Raw genomic sequence first — 27,795 nt, forward strand, 5'->3', positions numbered from 1 at the left:
CTCAATTTCATTGAAGGCTGCATCAGTATGGTTGCCTTCAAAGGGCTAGTTTCCTTTTCTCCCTCAGGCTTGCCTCATGGGAGCCTCTCTTATTCTATCCCCTTCTCTACCTCAGGCTTGCCCCCATAGACATCTCTCCTCCCTATCCCTTCTCTCTCCCTTCACTCCTCCTCCTTCCCGCCAAAACACCCTTTTATATTGTCTCCTCTCTTCCTCCATGAGTTCACTCATTGCGCAGCTGGACTTTTCACGCAATGCTTATCAGCTGGAGCTGCGTGCACTGATTCTGAGGTCCCCACCAAACTCTGGCAGCCCCAGAGCTCCAGCTGACTCTTACTTGGAAGACTGTGTGCAGCTGCCAGCTACCCCCAAGGCTGCCCCAAATCCCGGGGCCTCAGCAGAGCCCCAGCAACACCACATCTCCAACTGACTCTCCCCCAGGCTTCTCTTGCGCTGCCGCACTTCAGCTCACCCCCCCTCCCCCACTACATACTTAGTCACCTCCTATTACTAGTCTGCTTGCAGGCCAGATCTAAACACATTATGGGCCGGATCTAGTCCGTGGGCCTTCAGTTTGACATGTCTGCTTTAATTGATACGTATTTTATAGACTGATTTATTGTTTCATTTTATTGCATTAACTTTGTTAATGTACTTTTTTAAATTGCTGTAAGACTTCTTGAATATTGGAGTAAAATAAAAATGCAGCATAAAGTTTGTAAATAAAAATAAGGTTTTTTGATTAATATCAGCATTAAAAATATATAATGATCCTTTACAAAGCTAACATAATTTTTTATTATATATTTATTGAGCAGAATTTATAGCAGAATGAGAAGACATCTTCTTTAAACTATAAATGATTTAAGAATATGTTTCTTCCATTTGAAAAAGCAACTTTTGTAATAGAGCAAATGACCTAGCCCCTTAACCATTTCCAGAGATAAATGAGTTTCTCTTAGATTGTTTCTAGGAATTGTAAGCAGCCATATTTCCAGGATTTAAAATTTAACTTGTAATTTCTACCCTTTGGTTCACGAACTTCTTTATTTGATAGCTCCTTATATTTTTCCTGCTTTGTCTCTTCTCTACCCTTATTTCTCAATAATTCTTCCTTCCTTCCTAATACGTGAAACACCAAAAGAGCTATATGTATAGTGATTTTGGAATATGTAATGGTATGTGGGAATGACCTGGAGGGATGAAGGAAAGAGATGCTTCTTAGAGAAGGATCAGACAAGAACAGGAGGAGCCCCCAGTGGCTGGATGATCAGAGAAAGAAACTTGATCAGACAGTTAAAAGAGACAAATTTGTACTTTCAGACTTGAAATGTAGTCTTACAATAAACTAAAATTAACTGGCCTGTTTGTGTTTCTTGTCTGGTTTACCTGGGAGGGATAACAGGATGCTGAAAAAAAGTTGTCCTAGTAAACTATATTACCTCCAACTCTCTGCATGTAGATGTAGCTATATTCTATATTCTATAAAAAAGGGGAGGAAACAAAAAAATGTAAGTTCTCTTCCAAAGTGGCTGCTGCACAACTGCACAATTGAGAATGGAAAATTCTTTCTTTAAAATCTGACTGAAAAAAATTTACAATATTTATCTTATATTGAAATCAAACATGATGATGTTTCTATGGAAATCTCAATCATCCAGGTCATAGTTGTCCCAAAGGTGCTTTTCAAAAAGGCAACTGGACTTTCTTGGTTTTTTCCTTGAAAACGTTTCACTTCTCATTCAAGAAGTTTCTTCAGTTCAGACAGAATGGTGGGGAATGATGGTGAACCTTTAAAAATAATTTTTAAGCCTGGAATTTGAAAACTTCAATATTATATTTGATATAATTTTCTCCAAAGTGACTGAGAATTATGGGAGTTCAAGTTAGATATATCCAGAGACCAATAATAGAGATGACCCGTCTTAACAATATGGCTGTTCTTTTCTGTACTTTTATTCAATAGTTACTATGAAATATTTCATTTTAAGGAATCTTCTGATGCTGATGGTCCTGTAGTAGAAAAAATTTTGAGTAGCCGCATAATTAAGAAACAGGTAATGTTTATTATCTTAATTTTCATTTTTAGAATAGCTTGTTTCACTGTAAATTAGAATTATGCTTTAATAGTAGTACATACAAAAATAATATTAGGGGTTTTGTATTGAGGCCAGATTATTTGCTCTGTAAGAGAGTGTATCGTTTGTCTGTCTATACATTTATTTATCTGCTTTAGGTTGTGATAGAATAAGCTACTTTGCTAGATCCAATGCACTGAACTCATATCCTTATAGTTTTTACCTTGAATTCTACAGAATATTTTGTATCTCCAACAGGAGGGGGCCGCCCATCACTAAATATTTTCACCTCTCTTTCTGGCTGAAGTGATTAGACTAGAAAGAGCATTAATAATACTCTTACTAGGGCCAGACTAAAATGTATATCATCTAAAATGTATATCAACCCCTTTCGGGGTTGGCAGCCCAGAGCGGGATGGGGAAAGGGATGGTTTTGTGGGTGTGTGTGTGAACACAGCATGAGTGGGGCTGTGAATGCCTGTGATGCTCATGCGAGTGGGGTTGCGAATGCCGGCAACGCTCACATGTGAGCACCGGCCAGCCACTCACGCTGCCCTGTGGCCAATAGGCTGCAGCCCACAGGTTGGGGGCCCCTGATCTAAAGCATATGTTGTCCACATTTTGCTACCTTGGCTAGATTCTTTTGCCCTGCCAGTAACTTCTTAACAATATTTATTAGAGAGTGATTTATATTCAGGAGATAGTTTTGTGAATGGTGACCTTCAGACTCCTCCATTATCAGTGAAAAAAGCCACCACTTTTCTGGTACATGAGAAAGCTGTTAGAAACTAAGAAAGTCTCCACAGTAATGTAATGAGAGTTAAATTGATTCTAAATTGGAAATAGTCCAGTTGCTGAATTTATTTTCACCTCTCCCTTTCATCTTAATATGTGATAATCTTGATAGGAAGAATTATTTTTGGTTGAGGCAACTACCAAAGAGACCTAACAGCCATATCCAAAACTGTAGCCTGCCTTATTCTGTAGAACAATGTTTCTCAAACATGGGTAATCACCAAAAATTGGGTAAAGGTTTTTTACAGATAGTCCTTGACTTATAACCATAATTGAACCCAGAATTATGGTCGTGCTAAGTCACGCTAATCACTATGTGACCAATGCCCAATTTCATGACCTTCTTGCAATGGTTGTTAAGCAAATCTGCCATTGTAAAGCGAACACCATAGTCATTAAGCAAATCCATTGTCTGAATAAGCATTTTTTGCTGAAAACGGGAGGTAAAGACCAATTTCTGGCAAAAAAACATTTTGGTTCTGGGACCGTGGGAAGCTGCAAAGAGTGGTAAACGTGGGCCAGTTGCTGTATACTCAAACTGCAATCACCAGACCGGGGGGGGGGGAACGGAACTCTGAATTCAAGGAATAAGTAGTCCTGGAAAGTTAGTCATAACATTGATTGGTCATTTAGTGGTTCTAAGTTGGGGACTACCTGCCTCTACATTGGGAAAAAGGAACATTCTGATAAGCAGTTTTGGATAATGAAGGGAAAAGGTTGGGAAGCACTGCTGTAAAGGCAGCTGAAACAGTAGAGAAGGGTAGCTATGGGCATGATATTTACTTGCTATCCCAGATCTATGTTTGAAAAAGAGATTGCGCTCTTGGTACAGCTGACTTAAAGTCAAAAAGATGTTTAGCTTCTTGCATCTTTAAGTGCTGATTCTGAAATCAGTTTCTAGGACTGATCGAGAACTCTACAAAGAAAATGAGATTGAGATGAGATAGAAAACATAAAATGTAGCCTGTTTAATAGTTAATCTTGAAAAGCCCTACCAGGCTTTTCAAACTGTTTCTCTATAGCTTACATACAGCCCTACATGAAGAAAGTTCTTAAATGTAATAAAAAAAATTCCTAAATTTTCTAGCTCTCCAGTTTCCTTATTCTCCCCTCAAGTCTGCTACAGACCACCTAACTCTTCTAAAGCAATTTTGGGTGTGCAGGGGCAGAATTAATTTTTGGCAAATGGATGCAATTGGATACAAAGCTAAAAGTTCTCAAATATGTTTTGAAAACAAGAAGATTTTATAGTTTAATTGTGGGCTGCTTTAAATACATATTTTTGTTTAATTATTTTTTGTTTGGTGATCAATATTTTATTGCTTACTTTGTATTGATGATTCCATCAGCTTTATTTTTTTTACTTGTACATCATTTTATCCTTGTAAACAGTCTTATATAAATTTATAAATAATCATGAGTTTATTTTGGTATGAAAAGCCAATACATGTAACTATAAAACTGTATATATATATGTATATGTATAGCTATTTCTAACCTTATTTGGTTTCATCTCAGTCTGTATGGGAAGGCTCTAAGCTTGGACCCGACAGACGTACAATTCGTCTCCGTAATCGGGGGATCCGGTGTCCAAGAAAGAGAGAAACAATCGATGTTCTCTGTCCCCTTCTCCTACTCACGAAAAACTTGTGGGACAGTCGGATTTATACCCTCTCTCTCTTGTCTTTTGCCTGCATCAGCTCAATCCAGAGCTGATATATATAGTGTGTGTGTGTGTGTGTATGTGTGTACCATGTTTCCCTGAAAGTAAGGCCTACCCCGAAAATAAGTGCTAGCTTGATTTTGGGGAGTGGGCCTAATATAAGCCCTACCCCGAAAATAAGCCCTAGTTTTGGGGCGAGGCATACACTTAAAAATCAAACTAGGGCGGGGGTAGGGGTGTGCGGAGCCCGCACCCACTTACTCTGCAGCCAGGTTTCTCCTCGCTGGCCCACTTTTCTGCAGAGGTCTTCTGCAGCCAGGCCTGGATTTCTCAGTCACAGGCCTTTCTGGAAGGCCTCTGCAGCCAAGATGGGCTGTAGATTCAATAGCTAGGTACTCAGCTGCCTAGGCCTTCCGGAAAGGCCTGACTGCAAAATGCAGGCCAGAATGCAGCTGCAGAATGAACCTGCTCCTTTGGTCTCAGAAGTGGACTTGCTGGGCGGGGCTGTCGGTGCTGGTGGAAACATCCCCCCAAAATAAGACCTGGCGCCTCTTTTGGAGGCAAAAAAAAGAGAAAGAACCCAGTCTTATTTTCGGGGAAACACGATATATATAACTCCATGTATCTGAGTCTGTTGTTTCCTTAAGACTTTTGCAGAATACAAATAAAGGTTAGAATTGCTGTGAAGAAAACAACAGACTCAGATATATGGAGTTATATTAAATTTTTCAATTAAAAAGTCTATTCATTAGACTACCATGCAGTACAAGTCAGTTTAACTAAAAATAATATTCTAAAAAAGAAAAAGAATTTTTCTTAGTTACACTGTGAGGTGGAGGGATCATCTTTAAGTGCAACCTGTGCCAGAAAAATTAGAAAGGGACAGCATATGTTTAGTATAAGAATTTTTAGTAAATCATCTCTTCATGCATAACCACTATAATAATTCACAATACTAAAAGAGGAATTTAATTTATGCACTAGCTGAATTTAAACTAATAAGATTTTTACAGTTAAAGTAGATTTGGCATCTATTACAACTTAAAACATTTTTATATATTTTCCTCAGTGTACTTTAAAGATATAAACTGTTGGGTTGTTCATATCTCAAAATTATCTACAAAGTCTAAATGTATGTATTGTATGTATTGTAGTTATTCAGTTAATATATCTTATTAAATAATTTAAGTAAATATATGAAAATCAGATTATGTATTAATAACCAGGTCTAAGAATATTTAGAATGGTTGTCCTGATTGGAAATGGGATATATTGTTTACTATATCTAGAAAATTCTAAGTTGTAGAATGTAAGCAAATTAAGAACCTAGTTAAAAAGTGGTATATCTCAAAAAGTAAATGATTAGGCTTACAAAAATGTATTTTAAATGAAACAATAAACAAATTGAAATATTGATTAATGCTGGAAGAAGTTTATGACAGAGGAGTACTTAGATTTCTTTTTTGAAAATCCCCTTTCAATCAGTTTAGAACAACTCAAAATACAATTTCAAACTATAAAAATTAAAACTTTAAAATCTTGGCCATTCTACATCCTAAAAAAATATGACTAAACACTTGCCAGTGTTTCCTTGGGGGATTCGTTCCCTTTTGGGGATAGCAAGTCATCTACTAACTTCCTCCATCTCTACCAGAGTGTATTGAAAGCTACAAGAAGAGGGAGAAAAATTTTCCCTCCACCTTTAGTCATAATACCAGAAGCTATATCCAAATTGTTTTTGACAATTGCCTTTTGCAAACAGACTACAGGTAATCCTTGATTACGACTGCAGTTGGGATCAGAATTTCTGTGGTTAAGCAAGTTGTTAAGTGAATTGGGCTCACTTTTTATGATCTTTTAATCACTATTGCCACAGTTGTTAAGCAAATTACTGCAGTTACTAAGTGAATCACACAGTTGTTAAGCAAATCCAGTTTCCTGCATTGATTTTGCTTGTCAGGCTGGGAAAGTTGGAAATGGCAATTGTGACTTGGAATCAGTACAACTGTCACAAATACATGCTGTTTATCAAGTGTCCTGACTTTGATCATGTGACCATGGGGATGCCACAATGGTTGTAAGTCTGAAAAGTCCTGTTCATCTGGGTTGTGTCCACACTCTTTAAACACAGAATTGTAATTTAAAGTTGCATCAGAATCTAAAATAAGATTTTGTGGTTGCATGTTATGCCATCCTGCTTAATAGGATTGTGTTAAAAATTTAGCAATGGAAGTAGTATTTGGACTTTTGTTTACTTTACCTACTTGATATGCAAGAAATTTTTGCCAGGCTTCATCTAATTGCACTATTAAGTAAAACTATGTAAAAATACATTAAAACAACAATGACATTTAAAGTCCAGCTTAATATGGGTACTTATTTAGTAGTACTAATGCTATGGAACCATAAACTATATTAAAACACTACTTGAACAAGTCACAAAACCACAATATAAAGTAGTCAAGAGCCAGCCAAAAATAATACATAAGGCATTCAGAAGTGCAGTTGCTAATTGGCTGCTGCCTGAGAAAATGGTACACTTGGCTTCTCTGTAGCACTGTGGGTTTGGCAGAAAGCCATTTTGGGGTCAAGTTGTTGTGAATGAAGCTGTGTGTGGTTAGGGAGGAGTTATAATGATTCATGTGTTGGAAATTGTAATGAGTAGAATTTTCAAAGCTTAAGTAAATTCAGGGAAGTTTTTGCATTTCTCTCTCTCTGCTTTTTCTTTAAAAATATATAAAAAATTAGATCCTATTTTTATTGTTAGTGTTAAATTTCAAACACAAGCTGTTTTTGACTGGTATTTTGTATTAACTGTAAGATTAAGGTGATATTTACCACAGTTGTTTGTAATTAAAACAATTGATCTTTCTTTTTATAGATGGAGAATGGAGAAGAAACACAATCAGAAGAATTCTATGTAAAATATAAAAACTTGTAAGCAAGCCCTGACTTTAGCATTCTTTAAATAGTTCCCCAATATGTAAGACATAAGTAATACAATTACTCTGCTTAACATAAAAGTTACAAATATCTAAAGGTTAAGTACAAATCAGTTTCCGATAATGTTCTGCCTATGAGTAGCAATACCGAATATTAATTTTAAGTGTTCAGAAGGAGAACATGTGTCCTTATGGAATATTTCTGCTTTTAATAGATGTATCCATAATGTCTTACTTTATACACTATTTAATGATGAGTTGAACTGGAATTTTATAACCATGAGACTAGTAATTAGATATCGACAGAACTCCAGACTGAAAATATGTAATAGCTACAATGTTGTTTAGTTCCTGCTGCAGACTATCACTGTAAGGTAAATTTCAGCTACAGTTACAGTGAAAATGACATTCTAGAAATTGACATTTAAATTTGTTAAGTTTAATAGTTCAACTATAAGGCTAGAAGGCAGATCTTAAGGTTTTTTTCCTGTCCTATAGAGGTAATCCATCCTTTCAGTCTTATCTTCTGCTTTCTAGAGGAAAGCAGATTCATCTTAGGCGTTAAGAATAAAAGGTTACACCTAAGAGGGCTGCATGGCCAACTGGGAGAATAACCCAGGAGATGGGGGAAGGAGCTTCAAGGGAAGAGTGCTGTCATACCTCCAGAGCATGAAAGAGGTGAGAAGCATGGCCACTTTCAAGCCTGCCTTCAATGAAGCAGGCTAAAGGCCACCCAGAATTTCCCCTCTCTTTAATGGAGCAGACACCGGATTGTGCCAACTGCAGCAACCCTCCTGCAGCCTGAGAGGAATACCAAGAGAGTTTCATTAGTTAGCAGGATCCTTTTTCCCCAGGGGATCAAGGCATGCCTGAAATCCATTTCTCAAGGGTTTAGTCTGGGAAGAGAGTTAATCTTTGGGACATTTTCCCTAAAATTCATACCTCCCTAACGAAAACTATTCAGCATTGATTTTCTTTCTAATGATCCTGAATAAATTACTCAAGATACTTAGACTGTAACTGAGCCATAACAAGCAGCCAGTATCTATAGGACCAAACTCTGTAGTGTATGCCCACTGCAGCATCCCACTGCACCGCCTATTGATCCACCCGTATCTCTCACTAGCTCATCCACGCCACTATGCCTGCACTCTTCAGTGCATAGCCTAAGGTTCTCATTGGCCTGTCCACACTCCTCAGCACCACCTGCAGCCCTTGCTGGCCTGTCTCTTTATACCAGGGTTTGAAATACACTACTAGATATCTCAAACTCTGGTATAAATAGCAGTTCTCCTTTCTCTGTGGCCACTTTCAATCAGTGCTGACAGGGAGAAATCTTGCCCATGATCCCTCACATGTGAGTGCCTCGGGCTTAAAACCTTCTCTCTTTTCTGTTTAACATCTACATGGAAACCCCTGAGTGACATCATCTGCCAGTTTGGGTCAGGTATCATCAATGTGCAGATACCCAGTTGTATATCTCAAACCCTGGTATAAAGATGTAGTCTAAGTCCTGACCCAAGGCCTGGAGGTTGTACAGGTCTGGATTGGGGTGGGGAATGAGACTTGGGTTCAATCCTGACAAGACACAAAGGGTTGTGTCTAGTTGGGCCCCCAAGATTCAGAACTAATCCATTGCTGACTTACAGTTCTCCATTCAAAGTTTGTACACAATATGGAAGGTTGTCTTGGATTTCTAGCTCTTGCTCAAAGAGTACCTATTAGCTATGGCCAAGAGTGCCCTTGCATAGATATACTTATGCACCAGTTGAGCCCTTTCCTGGATTAGACGGACATGTCCTAGTCTGAGTAAAGTTCTGGTTATTACTTTATAAACTTTTAAGGCACTATGCTTGAGTGTCAGAAGGACCACCCAACTCCATTTATCTCTGTCTGTTGGTTCAGTCCAGTAGAATAAGGGCACTTCATATCCTATTACTTAAGCAGTGTCATCTTATAGGACCCAAAATACACAGCTACTAAGTTGAAATTCCTGCCCTCTGGAAAGATATACATCTAGAGTTTTATGTGGCTCCCACCTGTACATTGTTCAAGAAACTGTTTGTTCTCTGGGTCTCCTAGTGTCTTCAACAGTTTCTTCAACAGTGTATAGATGGGAGCCACATGAAACTGGATATCATTCCAGAGGGCAGGAACTGCAACATAATAGCTATGTTTTTGGGTCCTATAAGATGACACTGTTTAAGTAATAGAAAAGAACCACACACACATATACACACATGTGTGTGTATGTGTGTAAGTGTGTGTTCCTAATTGTAATTGTAAATTACAAAAGTTGTTTTGGACATGTGTAATCTATTTCAATGATTAAAAATATTTGTAGAATTGTTTCAGGAAAAGGTACCTATCTTTATAAAATGGATAGGTTTGCCTCCTCACGTACAGATTTTGGCCATATTGGGCCATCCAGGGTCATATAGAGCAGGGGTCCCCAACCCCCGGTCCGTGGACCAGTACCAGTCTGCGGCATGTCAGCAACCAATCTGCACAAACAAGCAAAGCCCCGTCCGCGAGATGAAGGCAGCACATAAAACCATGCACTCTCCGGTCCGCGGAAAAACCTCTCTCCACAGAACCAGTTCCTGGTGCCCAAAAAGTTGGGGACCTCTGATATAGAGTGCTTACAGTGGTACATAAACTCACTGAAAAGTATTATTGTAATATTAGAAGAGGGAGATGCCTTAAGTCTTGCCTTCTAGCTCAAAGTGGTGGAGTCAGCCCTTTCGTATCCTATTGGGTTCATCTTCTGCTAACCAACTGCTCATAGCACTTACTATATTTTAACAGTTTGTATCAAGTTTATTTCTTTATCATTTATAATTTATGGCCAAACCTTTATTCTGAGCAATGTAGAACCAATGTTACATTGGGATGGGTGTTGTGGATAATTGTTAAATCTCCCAACTGCTCATTTCTGTTTGTATGGATGTCTCCTTTTTAAAACAGTTGAACTAAACTAGTGTCACCAGGAAGACCAGAATAAAAAGGAAGAAAAATTCCAGAGTCCATATCTTCCATAACTTTAAACATAAAAGACCAATTCAAATTGTCAAAGGTTTTCTCTGTATTCAGAAAAATCAATGCCATTTGCAGGGAGGCACAATGGCTTAGTGGCTTAATGATGCTGGAGATGGTCTTTGCTCCAGCGGTTCGAATTCTAGCACTGCATGGCTGGGTGAATTCTCATCACTCACCTCAGCTTCCGCCCACCTAACAGTTTGAAAGCATGTTCTATGTGAGTAGATAAGCAGATAACACTTCAGTAGGGAGACGAACTGGTAGTTTATGTAGATGGCCAGAATTCTGCCAGCCCTGAACCTTCCTAGTTGTGATGCCCATTTGTGAGGCAGCTTTGATGGAGGGAAAGGGTCTCGGATGGTGCTGCAGGAAAGCCACATCTGAGCTAGCTCGCCCTCCTGAGGTGCATCTTGGGAAACATGAGAGCGTGAACCAAACAGAGTTAGCAAACAGACAGCGAAACTACTATTCTGCATTAGAATTGTAATCTGGCTAATTTAAAATCATCATGCACTAAATAAATAAGTGCCAGTTCCTTCTCATTATGTTGTTGTAGATACTTTATTATATACAATACAGTTCTCATATTATCTCTTAATTTGGTTAAGAACCCATATTGATCATCATGAATAAAATCCTGTACAATATTATTTAATCTATCAGCCAGTATTGATGTAAANGATGTAAATATTGTACATTCATTGTTCAGCAATGAAATTCAAGAGTAAATCTTAATTTAGATTAAATCTTGTTCGTTTGACAATAAAGCAGTATTAGCTTCTTTCCAAGATTCTGGCATAACAGATCCCTGCAAAATATAATTCAACACACTTTCAAGTGGTTACAAATGTTGGCCTTCAAAACACTTACAGTATGAACTTGGAATCTCATAAAGCTCTGGTGTTTTCCCTATTTTAGTTATTGTAATTATTTTTGAGTTGCCCACAGCCAACTCTAGGAATTTCAAATGTGCTCTACAGTCTCAAAAGTTGTGGAAGAAAATATTTAATTGTGCAATATCTGATTTAAATCAACCTCACTTGGAACATTTTTATTCTGTTAAAATGTTTACATCAGATTAGTTTAAATAGGTGATCACTGTTATAAGTTAGGTTATTGAATAAGTAACAGCTGAATTAATCACAAAGCTAAGTCATAGCTCAATTCAACATTGTGTTAACCTAAAGCAGGAGTGTCAAACTGCCAGATGCATCATAGCAAAACCGCGCCAACCCCATTGCTGGCAATGGCAAAAAAAGCACGATACGTCACGACATGTCATGTTGCAAATTTGACACTTGAATTGTGTTCTTTGTTTCTCCAGTCACAATGATTATTACATTATTACATTATTACATTATTACATTACAATGATTATTACATTATTACATTATTACATATCAAGTTCTAAAATATTTTTTTTCTTAATATTTAGGGAGATGATATTAATAAAAGAGGAAATGTAGTGTCCTATCTTCTATATTTAATCAAAATGTTCATTGCAATTCATTGCTAAATGATATCATAAAACTGTATAGCTTATGTATTAATTTTAAGACAATTACTTTATGAAGACAGTTTGCATAAATATTAAGCTGATAAATAGTGCTATGATTATTTTTCTTCATTCTTTTAGCTCTTACCTTCATTGTCAATGGGCATCTGTGGAAGTACTGGACAAAGACAGGAGAATTCAACAGAAGATTAAAAGATTTAAAGCAAAGCAGACTCAAAATAAGTTCCTTTCAGAGGTATATTTTTATTATTATATTAATTGGATTAAGTTCTTTAGTGAGGATCCATCAAGTTATCCTTGATGGATAATTCCATCAAGTGAAGATCAATTATATCTATTCAATGTACCTGCAATTTCTTTTGAAAACTGGAATATAAGCAGGTGCATGATGTGCTAGCTTATCATAGTGAAACAGTAATCAGGAGCTCTGGATTTCATATGTCTGTAAATAATTATATGCTTTGAAGAGATTACATCTACCATATTATAAAGATGGTCTCCCGTAGGCTCCTTTTTAATAATACTTTATGAAGTCTGGATAAATATTTTTATTAAATATTTTGAAAATATACTTTTAGGCACTTAGTCTACTGAAGTGAACTGATATTTAAATTTTCTTGATTTTTAATAGTCTTAAATCTATTTATTTATTTTGGATTGTACTTCATTATGCTGACTTCTTATATTGTTGCAATTCTTAGACTTTATTGTATTATTTTTTTAAAATGATTGAATGATTCTAAGGAACTAGTTTTATAGATATATATATATACAAATAAATAATTTTCCCCCTTCCCTACAATGTTGTCATATTTTCCAAAGAATTTCTGAATTTCAGTCTAGTCTGTTTCAAGCAAAGTAGAACTAGCTGAGGCTTAAACTTAAAGAAAAGTTAGCGATCTGAACAATATGTGTCATACATCTTCATGTCCAATCAAGTAGCAAAGGAATCTGAACAAAAAACATGTTAATCCTGAACTTTATTTCATGTAATATTTAATTACAACCCTGTTGTTTTTCTAAGCAAACTGACTAAATATTGGTTTGTCTATCACTTAGTATAAAGCCTGAGCTGCCCACAAAGTTACTCCTGATAACTATGTTTCAGTATTGAAACCTCATTTAGTTAGTAGATGGTGAGTTTTATGGCTGCCATATCTAGGTGAAATAATGGGAAGATCTAATTTCACTGGCGTATGGGTTAACACTGAATATCCCCTCACTTTATAGTGTCACTGGGACTGAGTATTTACACTGAAAAAGAAGAAGGAACAAAACAGCACACTGTGATCCAAAAGATACAGGAGGTTCCCCTCTAGGAAATATGGAATTATATAACCACCCCAAAATTAATGCATTTTTGTTCACCTTTCTGTCTCAAAAGCTATAGAAATCTCTAGAGATAGAATGAGTTTATTGTGCTGATCTCTAGTAAATATGGTTTGTAGGACTACAAGTCCTGTCTGATTTCTGTACATCTGTAAATCAAACTGGTGGGGAGCTTGAAAATTAGCAACAGCTGGATATCAGCTGCAGGCAATGCTTGAAAACAAAGTATGACCATAAGCAGCTAAAGATTTTATAAGCAATGTTGATTTATTTGGGTGCTGTTCTCAGTAGTCTATGGAATTGGTGTCTGGAAGGTGACAAACTGAAGTTTAATCTAGGCAGTCCAGTTCTAATTAGGATAAAGTCACATGCAACATATGCTACATTTACAGAGTATTCACATACCATTGCTGGTTCAGAATGTTACATGCAGTACTTTCTGGAGATTATTTTTTTTACTAAATTATACCAATTTTCTTTCATTTTTCATGTTCAAGAGGCCAATTATTTCCTATTAAACCCTTAATTTGAGATTGCTATGTTTGATAAACTGTGTCCTCTATTATAAACCATCCCATAATGAGCAGAATGCTTTGTTGCCAAGAGAGTGGTTTTTTTCATGATTACATGGAAACTTTTAGAGATTATGGTCATCTTTTAGAGTCTAGACAGTTAATAAAGAAATACGTTATTTGCTTGCATGCTTATTTATTTACTTAACTTTCTTTCTTACTGGATTTATGTGCCACCCATTTCTCCAAAGGCAACTCTAGGCAGCTTACAATCATTCAATAAAAGTGCCATATAAAACATTAAAACAATAAATAGAGATCCTAAATTTAAAATTCAGTTAAAATTAAATTAACCAAGATGGAGAGGTGAGCACAGGGAGGAGGTGGTTTGTTATGTAATCCATTAGCCACTTCCAGAATTCCACACCCCGATTAGGGCCTCAATCCAGTATCTTCAAGCTCTTTCAGAAGGCCAAATGGGTCTCACCTCAGGGGCATATATTTATACATATTCATATGTAATAATATTAAACTGCTTCAAGATCATGACTTGAAGCATGATAGATATTTATGCTGTCATGATGTTGAAGCAATTTTAATATTCTTATTTCATTTTATCCCACCTTTATTATAAATCTCTTTTTAGACCAAGATAGTACAAAATGTTTTGGATTTTTCAGCATTTTTCTATGTCTGAAAAAAGGCGTGAGACTTAGATGTTCCCAACTAGCTTTGTCAAAGTGGGATGTCAATGGCTTCTCCTTATAGGCAGCTTCATAAATTCCTCATTTTAATCAGCAGGTGAGAATGAACAAAGTTAATCCACATTAACAGGGCTACATAACAGCTTAATTAATCAACCCATATTAGCTATTTAATTTGTAGAGAAATGTATTATTTCATCATGAGTTAGGAATTCAAATAATTCCTCAGTCGTGATGGAATAATACACTTTTTTCTGTAAATAAGTAGCTAACTCACTGTAATAAGTTGATTAATTTTTTTAGAGACAGTCCAATTTAAAACACCATTTGCTATCCAAAATAGTTTTTCTGGGTGGTTTTTCCCCCCAGTTTCATGGTATAATCAATTAAAAAGAAGTTACAATTTGATTAGATTTGGCATGAATCAAGAGAATCTGTATGCTCCGTTTTCTTCTGAAATACCATATTTTTCCATCTATCTGTGATCTATAGGACATCAGATTTCATAGTGGAAAGTTAGTGGAAAGGATACTTAGAAGTAACTATTAATGGATCAAGTTAGCTGCTATGTAAGAGATATATCAAGCAATGACTAAATAGCCATCCAAAACTGATTGGCGAGATCTTTGTCTTTAGAATATGCCAATCCAACAATTAAAATAATGTATCTGAAAATCCTTGAACCTTTCACTTACCATATTTTTCCATGTATAAGACGCTATTTTTCCCTGAAAACACCCTGTTTAAAAATCAGGTGCGTCTTATATAAGTGCAGTGTCTTATACACGGAAAAATAATGGTAACCTCTGCAGCCCAGGGCATGCCTGTGTGGGTTGCCATGCTGCCTGGTGCAGGTGTCAAGCCCCTGTGGGCTTGCCACTAACGGGAGGGGGGAGGGGGCAAGATTGTCGGCCAGCCGAACTTCCGGATTTGCCGGCTCAGCTGTTTGCTGCTCCGCCGAACAGCTGATTGGTGCAGAGAAACTCTCATGCCAGAGCATCTTATACAAGGGTGCGTCTTATAGACGGAAAAATATGGTATTCAAAAAGTGCTATCTGTGTTTGCCTGTTACCTTATACCAATAAGCACACAAGAGCTAGTATGGTGTAGTTGTTAAGGCTTCATACTAGAAACCAGGAGACAGTGAGTTATAGTCTTGCCTTAGGCCAGGGGTGTCAAACTGCCAGCCCGTGGGTCGGTTGCATCATATGGAGGCTGTGCCCACCCCAGCTCTGGCAATGCAAAAAAAGCCGCGATACATCACGACACATGATGCCGTGAGTTTGATACCCATGCCTTAGGCACAAACCCAGCTGGGTGACCTTGGGCTTGTCACCTTCTGTCAGCCCTAGGAAGAAGGCAATAGCAAAACACTTCTGAAAAACCTTACCAAGAAAACTGCAGGGACTTGTCCAGGCAGTCTCTGTGAATCATTGATTGAACAGGGAAAACCACCACACCACACCCCTCCATATAAGTGGGAAAAGTATGTATTTATAATAGATTTGATTTGTACATGATCATACAGCAGTTCTCACGTATAGTTAAGAACATATCAAAAATAAGATCATTGCCAAGATAAAGTAAGAAAGTAGGAAATATTCTTCAGGAATAATGATTTCTGAATATGATTTGAACAGTAATTAGGTGACTTCTGAAGTATATTTCTGCAGCATTTAGTTTTCATAGTTCCAACTTCTATACTGCAAGCTTCAAACTTCAAGAATGCTAAATACATCATTTACTATAAACTCTTTAAGCTGTTCATTAGTGAATCATAATTTCCCACTTCATTTAAAATATCCCTAAACATTCCTATTCCTAAACATTCTTGCATGATAAAATGTTTTACATCGTAATTAAGAGGCCCAGTTAACAAAGTGAAAGAACTTTTCAATTCCCTCAGAAAAGCTATCATTTTGGATTGTTGCACTTCAGCTAGTTTACCAAACATGCATTTTGTATTACAGTGTACCTACTGTTTTATTTACTGTTTTTTTCCCCTTTATCCATGCTTGCTCTTGAATAGATAGATGATGAACTTTTTAATCCAGATTATGTTGAAGTTGACCGAATAATGGATATTTCACATAGCAAAGATGATAATGGAGAGGTGAGTTTATTTATTTATTTATTTTTAAAAATGCACTTGTTTGCTAGTAAATTAAAATGAAGTATGACATACATTGCTAAAACTATTTTCATTTTCATTTATTGTAGTGGGTGTTTCTGTTACATTTTTGGATATGTATTAATTTTTAAATTATACTGCAGGTGGTCCTCGTCTTAACAATTGGTTGCTTAATAGCCATTTGAAGTTACAATGGATCTATGGGGAAGTTACTTACAACCCAGATTTGAAGCTCTGATGGTCACAATCATGTGACTGAACTTCGGGTGCTCAGCATCTGGGTCTCATTGATAACCATTTGCAGCATCCTGCAGTCATGTGACCGTAATTTAAGATAGTTTTGCTGAAAAACTAAAGGTTTTTACTTTCGGTTTTTAGCAAAACCAGGCTCTTAGCAAACCATTGGTCCACTTAATGACCACAGAGTTGATTTAATGATATCAGAAAAAGTTGTAAAATTGAGTCACATGACTGACCTGTTTTACAACTGTCACAACTTACAATCATGATGGACAATCTCTATTATGGTTGTAAGTTTAAAGATTACCTGTACTTGAACATTCATATCTTTCACCTGGACAAAATGTTTCTATATCAATTTTTATGAATGATACCAATATGTCACAACAATATGTAAAATATGGGAATAGAAAATGAAGAGGAAGATAACTTTGTAATAATATCAAAATTTTATTTTGTAACACACAGCATTTGTGTGTCAAGGAATTTTTAAAGTTTGGCTTATGTAGTAATACTATTATATTTGCTTTTTGAATATAACTTATTTTTATTGTTTTTCCTATAAAAGTTTCACATAAAATGAAAATGTAATTAAATATATATAGATTTTGGACATATTCTGTAAGATAGCCCATCTGAGGTACCTTGATTTAAAAGTTGTTGCTCCATGATATACTGTTTCACCCAGTTAAAGACATGAGAATTTTAGTAATATAAACTAAAACCCCATCAAATAATTGTGAGAATCAGTAGCAGCAGTGAATGTGTCAGTTTTAATTTTTAATTCAGTAAATATTGAAATATCACCCATATAAATCAAGCTCTTTTGAGCTCCTACATGGTTTTTAAAAGTGGGGAGGATCATGAGAGAAAAAAGTTTAAGAGTTAGAATGTATTATTTATTTTTAAATCTGTGGGGAAAATAATTTTACTAAGTTCAATATTTAGAAAAACCTTTCATTATTTTAAAGTGTTACATCATCTTATTCATTGTGGGCATTGTAGTTTACTATACATAGTCTCCTTGTGCATAGTAGCCCGTACTACACAGAATTCAGATCTAAGGTTTTTGGCAGGAGACTTGTGTATTCCAGAGCATCTTCTATAGCAGAATTTTGGCTTTGGTTCAAAGAACATTTATGTTTTCAATGTTCCAGTGATAGTTCTTGGCAGTTCATCTTGTGTGGGTTTTTGTTATTTTTTGTTTTTATTTTGAAATGGACTTTGCAAATTATAACAATCCAAAATTTGTTTATTGGTTTTTCCTCAATTCCAATTTTGCATTTGGTCCTGCAAATATTCGCCGTAACACCTATATCACTTTATTACTATAGTTTCCCTTTTCTAATCTTGTAGAGAAATGTACTACCTGATAGTGGTGGGCTTCCTGATTTGTTTTCTATAGAAGACGTTTGTGGCCTCACTTAAGATTTGTTGTTGTATAGTCCAGTATAAATTCCTTCATTAATTGGAGCAGATCTCTCTTATCTGAACTTTCCACATCTTTTAGAGGCAACACACTATCAATATTATAAATATCACAGTCTTCTATAATTTCTTCATATGCTCATTCCCCTACAATTTTATGGATTCTTCTTGGGTTTTTGTACCCCTTTTCTATGGATAATAGATACCAATGCTTCAAACACTTGGTGGGGAATACAATATCATTATGGCAAGTGCAGTGCCCTTAAATAAGGAAGACTCTCATAATTATATAAACTAAGTGGAACATCTAAGAATATTCAAGGCACATCAACTTTCAAGTTTCTTCTGATACAAAATAAGGGACTATTAAAAATAGTCTAGATTGAGCACCCTACTCATTCTCCCATTTGGGTGATTTTTTTTCAGACTTTCAAATTAGATAGATCAGAGATCCCCACCCTTTTGGGCATCAGTGACCAGTTACAGTGGAGAGAGGTTTTTCTGCAGACCGGAGGGGGTGTGGTTTTGTGTGCTGCCTGCATCCCACAGATGGAGCTTTGCTTGTTTGTGTGGACTGGTTGCTGGCATGCCACGAACCGGGACCGGTCTAAGGACCAGGGGTTGGGGACCCCTGAGATAGATAGAGCTACTTATTATATATTGGGTATGTATTGATATGTATATGTATCCATCCAATGGCTACTTCTGAAAAACCTTCCCAAAAAAGCAGGCAGGGATTTGTCCAGGCAATTTCCAAGAATTGCACACGATTGAAGGGGAGAAAAAAATGGTTCATCCAGATGTGATGACGCTCAGATATGTGGCTTGGAAATGATCAGTTTCATGTTTCTCACCTGCAGGAGAACACATGTGAGATTTCACAAAACATTCTACACAGAAAACTTATGCTTAAAAATAGAGCTTGCTAGAGCCTTCAGAGAGAACTCGGCTACATTTTTGTTGAAATTTAAAGAAAAAGAGAAAAGAAAAAATCTAGCTGTAGTTTCAACTTAACAGGGGTATGGTTTTTAATTGCCAAACTTTTATAAGGATTACTGTTAAGCAGTTCAAGTGTTTTTCTACCTCAGTTATTTATTATGCTGTCTTGGAATCTTTCTATTGTGCTCACCCTGGCCCATTTCAAAACCATTTGAACTTCTGGTTCCATACTCATTGCAACTGCTCTCTTGGAAAACCACTTTCCTTATTGATTCAGCACACTTACTAATGAAGTTTGTGTATTCTTCTGAGAGCCCCTTATTTAGTTTTCCATAAGGTCAGGCATCGGTGAATTCACACATGGTTACTCTAAGAATTGCAATTATAGGTTAGCAATCAGTAACTTTAAAAGTGATGTGACAAAATACTTTCTCAATTTATGTGCTGTTTTTACATTAAAAATAGAAGTTCAATGAAACATGCTAAGTTTTATTTAGTTTACAAAATTCCAATGCTATTGATCATATTCATTGACTTTCATATAATTATTTTGTTTGTTTTTTCCCTAAAAAAAGCCTGTGACTCATTATTTGGTGAAATGGTGTTCACTTCCATATGAAGACAGCACATGGGAATTAAAGCAAGACATAGATCAAGCTAAGATTGAAGAATATGAGAGACTAGTGGCTAGGGAGCCAGAAACAGAACGTGTGGTAAGATTTAGCTTTCTATTGAAAATGTTTCTTAATAGTAGCTTAATAATGTGGTTTGTGTAAACCACTAATATGATTTGTTGTATTTGAAATAGGAGCGACCTCCTGCTGATGACTGGAAGAAATCAGAATGTTCCAGAGAATATAAAAACAACAACAAACTCAGGGAATACCAGTTGGAAGGAGTAAACTGGCTTCTTTTCAACTGGTATAACACGTATGTAACACGCATTCATTGTAAAACAGTATAGTTTGACTGTTCAAATTTAATATCCCTAAATATTTTAAAATACAGGGTATTTTAATGATCTGATTAATAAAATACCAACTTCCCTCTGTCTCTCTCTCTCTGTCTCTGTTTCTCTGTGTCTGTCTGCCTGTCTGTTTCTCTATCTCTCTCTTCCCCCCAAATTTCCCCCTGTGTGTGTGTATTTTTTCTGTGCATGACTTTGTATTAAACCTTGAAGTATTTTTTTCTGATTTAAGAATTATGTTTGAGTTAACACTATTTAATTCTTAAAAGTAAGTTTCCTTATGATACATTGGATTCTTACAGTCAAATAAATAAGGAAGTATATTTGTTTTGTAAATCTTATATGAGGTGCTGAATTATAATTTCAGAATTTATTCATTGCAGACGCAACTGCATTTTAGCAGATGAAATGGGATTGGGAAAAACTATCCAGTCCATTACATTTCTCTATGAGATATATTTAAAAGGAATCCATGGTCCATTTTTGGTTATTGCCCCATTGTCTACAATCCCCAATTGGGAAAGAGAATTCCGTACCTGGACAGAGTTGAATGTTGTTGTATATCATGGAAGCCAAGCCAGTCGAAGGATGATTCAGACATATGAAATGTACTTCAAAGACCCACAGGTAAAAGTTATTAGTGTAATAAAAGATGACTTCAAATAATTATTTCTCCTTGGTTATTGCCTTTCATTGTTTCAAAAAATAAAATCAGGATTAGAAAAGGCATTGCCAAAAGGAAATGTTTTCCATAAATTCTGCACACATAAATATTACTCTATTAAGGTTTCCTAAATTAGGGGATTTAAAACAGCACAATACAGTTTTTCCATTCTGTTAAACAAAACTAAGAATAATTTATAAGTACATTTTTCTATCATATCAAAAAAATCTAGAAGAATCTGGTAACACTTTTTCCAATTAACATATTTTATTAAAAAGCAGAAGCTTTTGTATGCTGCAGTTTCTTTCATCAGGATATAAATATAATATTAATGTTAATATTTATATTTATGACCTTAATATTTTAAAGTTTTACTTTGATGTTTTTACTCTATAAGCCACTTAGAGTTGCCTCTAGGCTAGATGGGTGGTATATAAATTTAATAAATAAAATAAAAGTAAAATATTATTGTGAGTGGAGTTGGGAGAAGGCAGATTGTTTATGCAAATCCAAGTTATTAATATGGTTCTCTTCCCACATTGTCACAATATCAGTATTCCATAGAATATTTGGTACTGTTGGTAACATTTATAAAGAATCCACAATATTACAGTGACTTTCAGTTTCCAAAGTAAACTCTTTGGATTTAAGAGCAGGATTTAGATATTATCCACAATTCTATTATCATTAGTCAGTAAATGTTTTTGTTTTGAAAGAAAGCATTTGAACCATGCATAAGGTTGTTTTAACCATATATAATAATTACATAATAATCTCTATGCTTTTAGGGTCGTGCAATTAAAGGATCATACAGATTTCATGCCATCATTACAACATTTGAAATGATTTTGACTGATTGTCCTGAGCTCCGTAACATTCCGTGGCGATGTGTGATCATTGATGAAGCTCACAGGCTGAAGAACAGAAATTGTAAGCTGCTAGAAGGGCTCAAAATGATGGACCTGGTGGGTACTGATATTCTTAAATCTCAAAGAAAAGTCTTTTAATTCTGTCCATTTGAATTCCAGTTTTGTTAACATTTTCCTGCTTAAGAGAATGCTATGAAACACCTATAATTCATTTGCACACTTTAGAGAATCCATTGATAATATCTAAAATGCAGTAGGAAAAAATGGACATGAAACAGATTGAAATCTTCGCTTGTAGATGGGTAGCATAAAATTTTAATAAATACATTTGAAAGTTTTTGTTCTCTTATTTTTTGCAGGAACACAAAGTGCTTCTAACAGGCACTCCTTTGCAAAATACTGTAGAAGAGCTTTTTAGCTTGCTCCATTTCTTGGAACCAAGTCGTTTTCCTTCAGAAACCACTTTCATGCAAGAATTCGGTGATCTAAAAACTGAGGAACAGGTAAATTATTCCACAATATATTTTTCCAATTGTATAAAAATAATGTCAGTTGGTACAAAAAAAAGTAATGAGACAAGAAAAGTAAGCAAAATAATTTCTTATATTTGTCTGTCTCTGTGTCTACCCACCTACATACCTACATACCTACCTATCTACCTATCTATGCCACCCAACTTCAATGTACACTCTGGGCAGTACACAAAACTAGAAAAAAGCTCAAAGCATTGTATCAGAAAGCTCAAAACATTATATCAGGCAGACATGGAGAATACTTTTTAGTAAAATGTTCTAGAAGTCCTCATGATTCCTTCTTAGAGTAATCATAAATGTAAATAGATGGATAACATAAGGCAAACCTTTTCTGAAACCTAACCTTTTGAGAAGAATCGGTCAGTTTTCCCTCTTCCTCAGTTTGAAAAATTGGTATATTGGTGCTGCTTTTTATTTCAGTGTATACAGTATGCTTCATCATGGGGAGAGGGGAAAGGAGGCATGGGCTGTTTCTATCAACCCCCACTCCTGTATGCATGCAGGAGCTCGTAGAAATAAACCTTCTCTTAATGTGTTCTTTTGAAGCTTCTGTTCAGAAATATCTGGACAAGTTTCCAGGACAGACACTTTTTAATATCTACAGTGCAGATGACACCATTGAAATGTATTGTATACTTGTTCTCTAGTCAAAACAAACACCCCCACCACCACCCCAGGTAATATTGCATACTATGAAATTTCTCCAATTACTGGTCTCAAAGGCCAGCTAAATCTGAGCAACCAGGAATGAAGTTTTCAGTTTAACATGAAGTGTCTCATTTCAAGGACAAAAAAGGAAGGACAGAAAGAGACTCATTTCTCTTTTATGGAATTAAGAAAAGCAATGTTAGAATATTGCTTGCATTTGTTTTGAATAAAATTATTTTAACAGTATGCTATGGTGATCCCAGATTGGTACGTAGTACGTAGCCATTCAAAATACATTTACTGTATCTGCAAGTAAATCCCATTGATCTTCATATTTGATGCTCTACATCCGGATAAAACTGCATAACATTATGCTGAAAAATACAGTTCTAATTTAGTTTTTGAAATATTAAAGAAACATTAAAAAATAATAGTCACCAATTTTGAAAAAGACCTTCCATTAGAGTAACATTTTGTTTTTATTTGAACCAAACTATTTTACCTCCAGTAGGTTTTACACTTTATTATTGTCAAAAATAAATTTAAACTTAAAACATTTTTTTTCTAATTTTTAAAGAAATTCTGGGTAAATGTAAACTATTTAGTGACTTTACTGAAATATAATAGTCAGCCTATTATTTAAAATGTATTAATACTTACAGTGATATGTAAAAGACAAAGAAAAATAATACCAAGTATTTAAAAACAGACTTCAGTTTTATAGCATTTAAAACATTTGAACAATGTCAGCTAGAAATTCAGCTGTTAATTGAGTACATCTGGAGATCATTAGATCGAAGAAACCTGATAAATAGGTTTTTTAAATAAAGTATGCAAAAATATTACTAATATTTTAGCTCATATGATAGCAATATAAAATTATATTGGAGAAGAAGAAAGATAATATATTGTTTAATAAATATAGTGTGTAATGAACAAGGATTTGTCTGCACTATTGTATCACATGGGCCTTTTTATTTATTATAATTTAATTATTCATTTTGAAAAATATTGGCATGATTAAATCTAATACAATTAAAAATGTCTTTAGTCATATAACAATTTTAATGCATTTTAATTGCTCTGAGTGTTTGAATTATCTATGTTAGTTACTACAATGTTTTAGTACATGTTGATATAGTAAATAATCTGTTTAAAAGATAACTTTTTACCAGACTTGCTATAAATAGGACAAATGTTTAGTTCAGAAGTCATTCCATTAACAGGATAATGTGCATTGTAGCAAGCATGTTTCTATTAAATTGGGGTTTTACTGCAAATTACACCAGTCATGTCAATTATATAATTATGCAAATGATGTAAATTCTGATTTAATGAATATTTGGATTTAACAGAAACTCATTTCCCCAAATTATCTGTTAAATAGAGCATTTACTGTAATGAAGTTATTCTTACTGTAATAAAGTTATTCTGTAAACACTGTTTATAAATGATAATAGTAATTATGGAAATATTTTTATTTTCCCCAAAATTGCAGCATAATAGGAAATTATGGGAAGATATACATAATATATAAGGATATTTATAATAGGAATTGAAAATTGTAATATAAACATTTATTTTATCAGGTTCAGAAACTTCAAGCAATTTTAAAACCAATGATGTTAAGACGGCTGAAAGAAGATGTGGAGAAGAACCTGGCACCCAAGGAAGAAACGATTATTGAAGTTGAATTGACAAACATTCAGAAAAAATACTACAGAGCTATTCTTGAAAAGAATTTTGCATTTTTGTCAAAAGGAGGTGGCCAAGCAAATGTTCCTAATCTGTTAAACACTATGATGGAACTGAGAAAATGCTGCAACCATCCATACCTTATAAATGGTATGCTGATTTTCTCTTATTTTACAAAAAAGTTTTGTAAGAACTATAGTTATCTGTTTATAATGGCTGCCCATTTCACTTGCATATGACTCTTGGTAGCTTACACAGTTAAAACACAACTAACAATCACAACCTTCCAACAAATTGAAAACAGAAAGTGCTCTTTACAGAATAACAGAGTTGGAAGAGACCTTAGAGGTCTTCCAGTCCAACCCCCTGCTCAGGCAGAAAACCCTATACTATTTCAAACAAATGGTTGTACAGTCCCTTTTTAAAAACATCCAGTGTTGGAGCATTCACAACTTCTGGAGGCAAGTTGTTCCACTGATTAATTGTTCTAACTGTTAGGAAATTTCTCCTTAATTCTAGGTTGTTTCTCTCCTTGATTAGTTTCCATCCATTGCTTCTTGTCCTGCATTCAAGTGCTTTGGAGAATAGCTTGACTGCCTCTTCTTTGTGGCAACCCCTGAGATATTGGAACACTGATATCATGTCACCCCTAGTCCTTCTTTTCATTAAACTAAATACATCCAATTCCAGCAACCATTATTTATATGTTTTAGCCTCCAGTTCCCTAATCATCTTTGTTGGTCTTTGCACTTTTTCTAGAGTCTCAACATCGTTTTTTACATCATGGCAACCAAAACTGGATGCAGTATTCCAAGTGTCTTACTAAGGCATTGTAAAGTGGTATTAACACTTCATGTGATTTTGATTCTATTCCTCTTTTGGCTGCAGTGCACTGCAGCTCATATTTAAGTGATTGTCCACTAGGACTCTAAGATCCCTCTCACAGTTACTACTATTGAGCCAGGGACCACCTATACTAGTGTGTTTGGTTTTTCTTGCCAAATGTAGAACCTTCCTTTTTTCACCATTGAATTTCATTTTGTTAGATAGCGCTCAATGTTCAAGTCTGTCAAGATCCTTCTGTATCTTAAGCTATCTTCTGGAGTGTTGGCTATTCCTGCCAGCTTGGTGCTATCTGCACATTTGATGAGTTCCCTATCTATCCCCTCATCCAAATCATTGATGAAGATGTTGAAGGGTATTGGGCTAAAACAGAACCTTGGGATATCCCACTGCATACTTCTCTCCATGTAGATGCAGTTCCATTAAGGACTACACATTGAGTGCGGTTGGTCAGCCAGTTACGAATCCATCTGGTGGTGATGCTGTCTAATCCACCTTTTTCTGTCTTATCAAATATTAGGTTGTGGTCTACTTTATCAAATGCCTTATTGAAGTCCAAGTAAATTAGATCCACAGCATTCCCCTGGTCCACTAATTTTGTCACCTGGTCAAAGAATGCAATAAGATTTGTCTGACATGATCTGTTTTTGACAAACCCATGTTGGCTTTTGGTAATGATTTTGTTTGCTTCTAGATGTTCGCTGATTCGTTGCTTGATTCTTTTCCAGAATCTTCCCAGGTATTGAGGTCAGTCTGATAGGTCTGTAGTTTCCTGGATCTATTTTTTTCCCCTTTTTTGAAGATGAGAACTACATCAGCTCTTTTCCAGTCCTCTGGTAGTTCCCCGCTGCTCCAGGATCTTTGAAAGATATAGTTCAGTGGTTCTGAGATCACGTCTGCCAGTTCCTTCTAAGCCTTGGAGTGTAATCCATCTGGTCCTGGTGATTTGAACTCGTCTAGGGTGGACAGGTGCTCACTTACCATTTTCTTGCCTATTTTAACTTGTGTTTCTAATCTGTTTTTTATGGTACTGTTTTTGATAGGTTGGACTGTTTTTTCCTTTTGTGTAAAGATGGATGCAAAAAACAAGCTAAGCAGTTCTGCTTTCTCTCTGTTGCTTGTCACCTTCTTGCCACTTTCTCCCAATAATGGACCCATTGTTTCCTTGATTTTTTTCTTGTTTTTTACATGTTGAAAGAGGCTTTTTTTTGTTATTTTTGACTTTTGTCACAAGCCTTAGTTCATTTGAGCCTTAGCTTTCCTCACTTCATCTTTGCAGGCTTGGGCTATTTGCTGATATTTTGCATTAGTTATGTGCCCTGTTTCCACTTTAATTATATACAGTGTAACCATTTAGTAGATTCCTCACTTCCTTGGGATCCCCAAGCATATCCAAGTTTTGAGTGTATTTTTGGAAGAGCACCAGCTAATCTCACCTTGAGGGGAATGATATCCTAGATAGCAGGTACCATGACATAAAAGGCTCTCTTTCTTTATCCCACCAAATGAAACCCCTTAGCTCAGTGGTAGGAACCTATGGCACAGGTGCCAGAGGCGGCACTCAGCCCTCTCTGTGGGCAACATGTGCCGTTGCCCTAGCCTTGCCTCCCCCCACGACCCCCTCCTCTCCAGCAGCCCCTCTGAAGGAGGTTCGCCCTCGAGCGTGGCCCACATGGAGCAGCACAGCCAAGGACATGGCAGCCAGGCAGCCAGGCAGCGTAGACAAGACTCTGCCCTCACACCCCATCATGCAGTTGATGCTTCAGGGCGCGGGCAGAGGGTGTGGCTGCCATAGCGCTGCTGGGCTTCCTGGGCAATCTGCGGTGGGCCCTGGAGGCAATGAGTGGTCCTGTGGGCAGGCGGGGTGGGGGAGGGGGGTGNGGGGGGGTGGAGTGGGGGCAGGACCAGTTTTTGGGCACTCGGTCTCTAAAAGGTTTGCCATCACTGCCTTAGCTGATGGGACTTCTGCCAAATCTGATGGGACAGGAAGATGTAATTGGGGAGAGGATAGTGCTTATGAAGTAAAGTTGGAAATGAGTATAATTATATCTACTTCAGTTTTGTAGAATTATAAGTATCAGCAATACATTCTAGGTAATGCAAGTTTAATTAAAGCTATCAATAGCACTTGTAAATAATCTTGGTGACCCTTGTCAATATTTTCTCAGCTTCAATGTCCTAAAAAAAGTCACTTCTTGTTAAAAACCCTGGGATGACAATGCCGTTTCCCCAAAAGTGCTTATATACCCTTTTATGTAGA

At 36.0% G+C, this 27,795-nt stretch overlaps 1 protein-coding gene across 1 annotated transcript in view; it reads left to right on the forward strand.

Moving 5' to 3' along the window:
- CHD7 (chromodomain helicase DNA binding protein 7) overlaps positions 1-27,795 on the forward strand; it is a 183,134-nt gene that overhangs the window by 120,703 nt on the left and 34,636 nt on the right. The window contains exons 6-15 of the mRNA XM_015812377.1: positions 1,992-2,057; positions 7,418-7,473; positions 12,154-12,268; positions 16,608-16,691; positions 19,892-20,029; positions 20,125-20,246; positions 20,667-20,910; positions 21,736-21,912; positions 22,176-22,319; positions 24,587-24,842. Coding sequence (XP_015667863.1) covers positions 1,992-2,057; positions 7,418-7,473; positions 12,154-12,268; positions 16,608-16,691; positions 19,892-20,029; positions 20,125-20,246; positions 20,667-20,910; positions 21,736-21,912; positions 22,176-22,319; positions 24,587-24,842 — 1,402 coding nt within the window. The remainder of the gene's footprint in view (positions 1-1,991; positions 2,058-7,417; positions 7,474-12,153; positions 12,269-16,607; positions 16,692-19,891; positions 20,030-20,124; positions 20,247-20,666; positions 20,911-21,735; positions 21,913-22,175; positions 22,320-24,586; positions 24,843-27,795) is intronic.

This window comes from Protobothrops mucrosquamatus, unplaced genomic scaffold (genome assembly GCF_001527695.2).
Source record: "Protobothrops mucrosquamatus isolate PMUCROS unplaced genomic scaffold, P.Mucros_1.0 scaffold79, whole genome shotgun sequence".
Taxonomy (NCBI): domain Eukaryota; kingdom Metazoa; phylum Chordata; class Lepidosauria; order Squamata; family Viperidae; genus Protobothrops; species Protobothrops mucrosquamatus.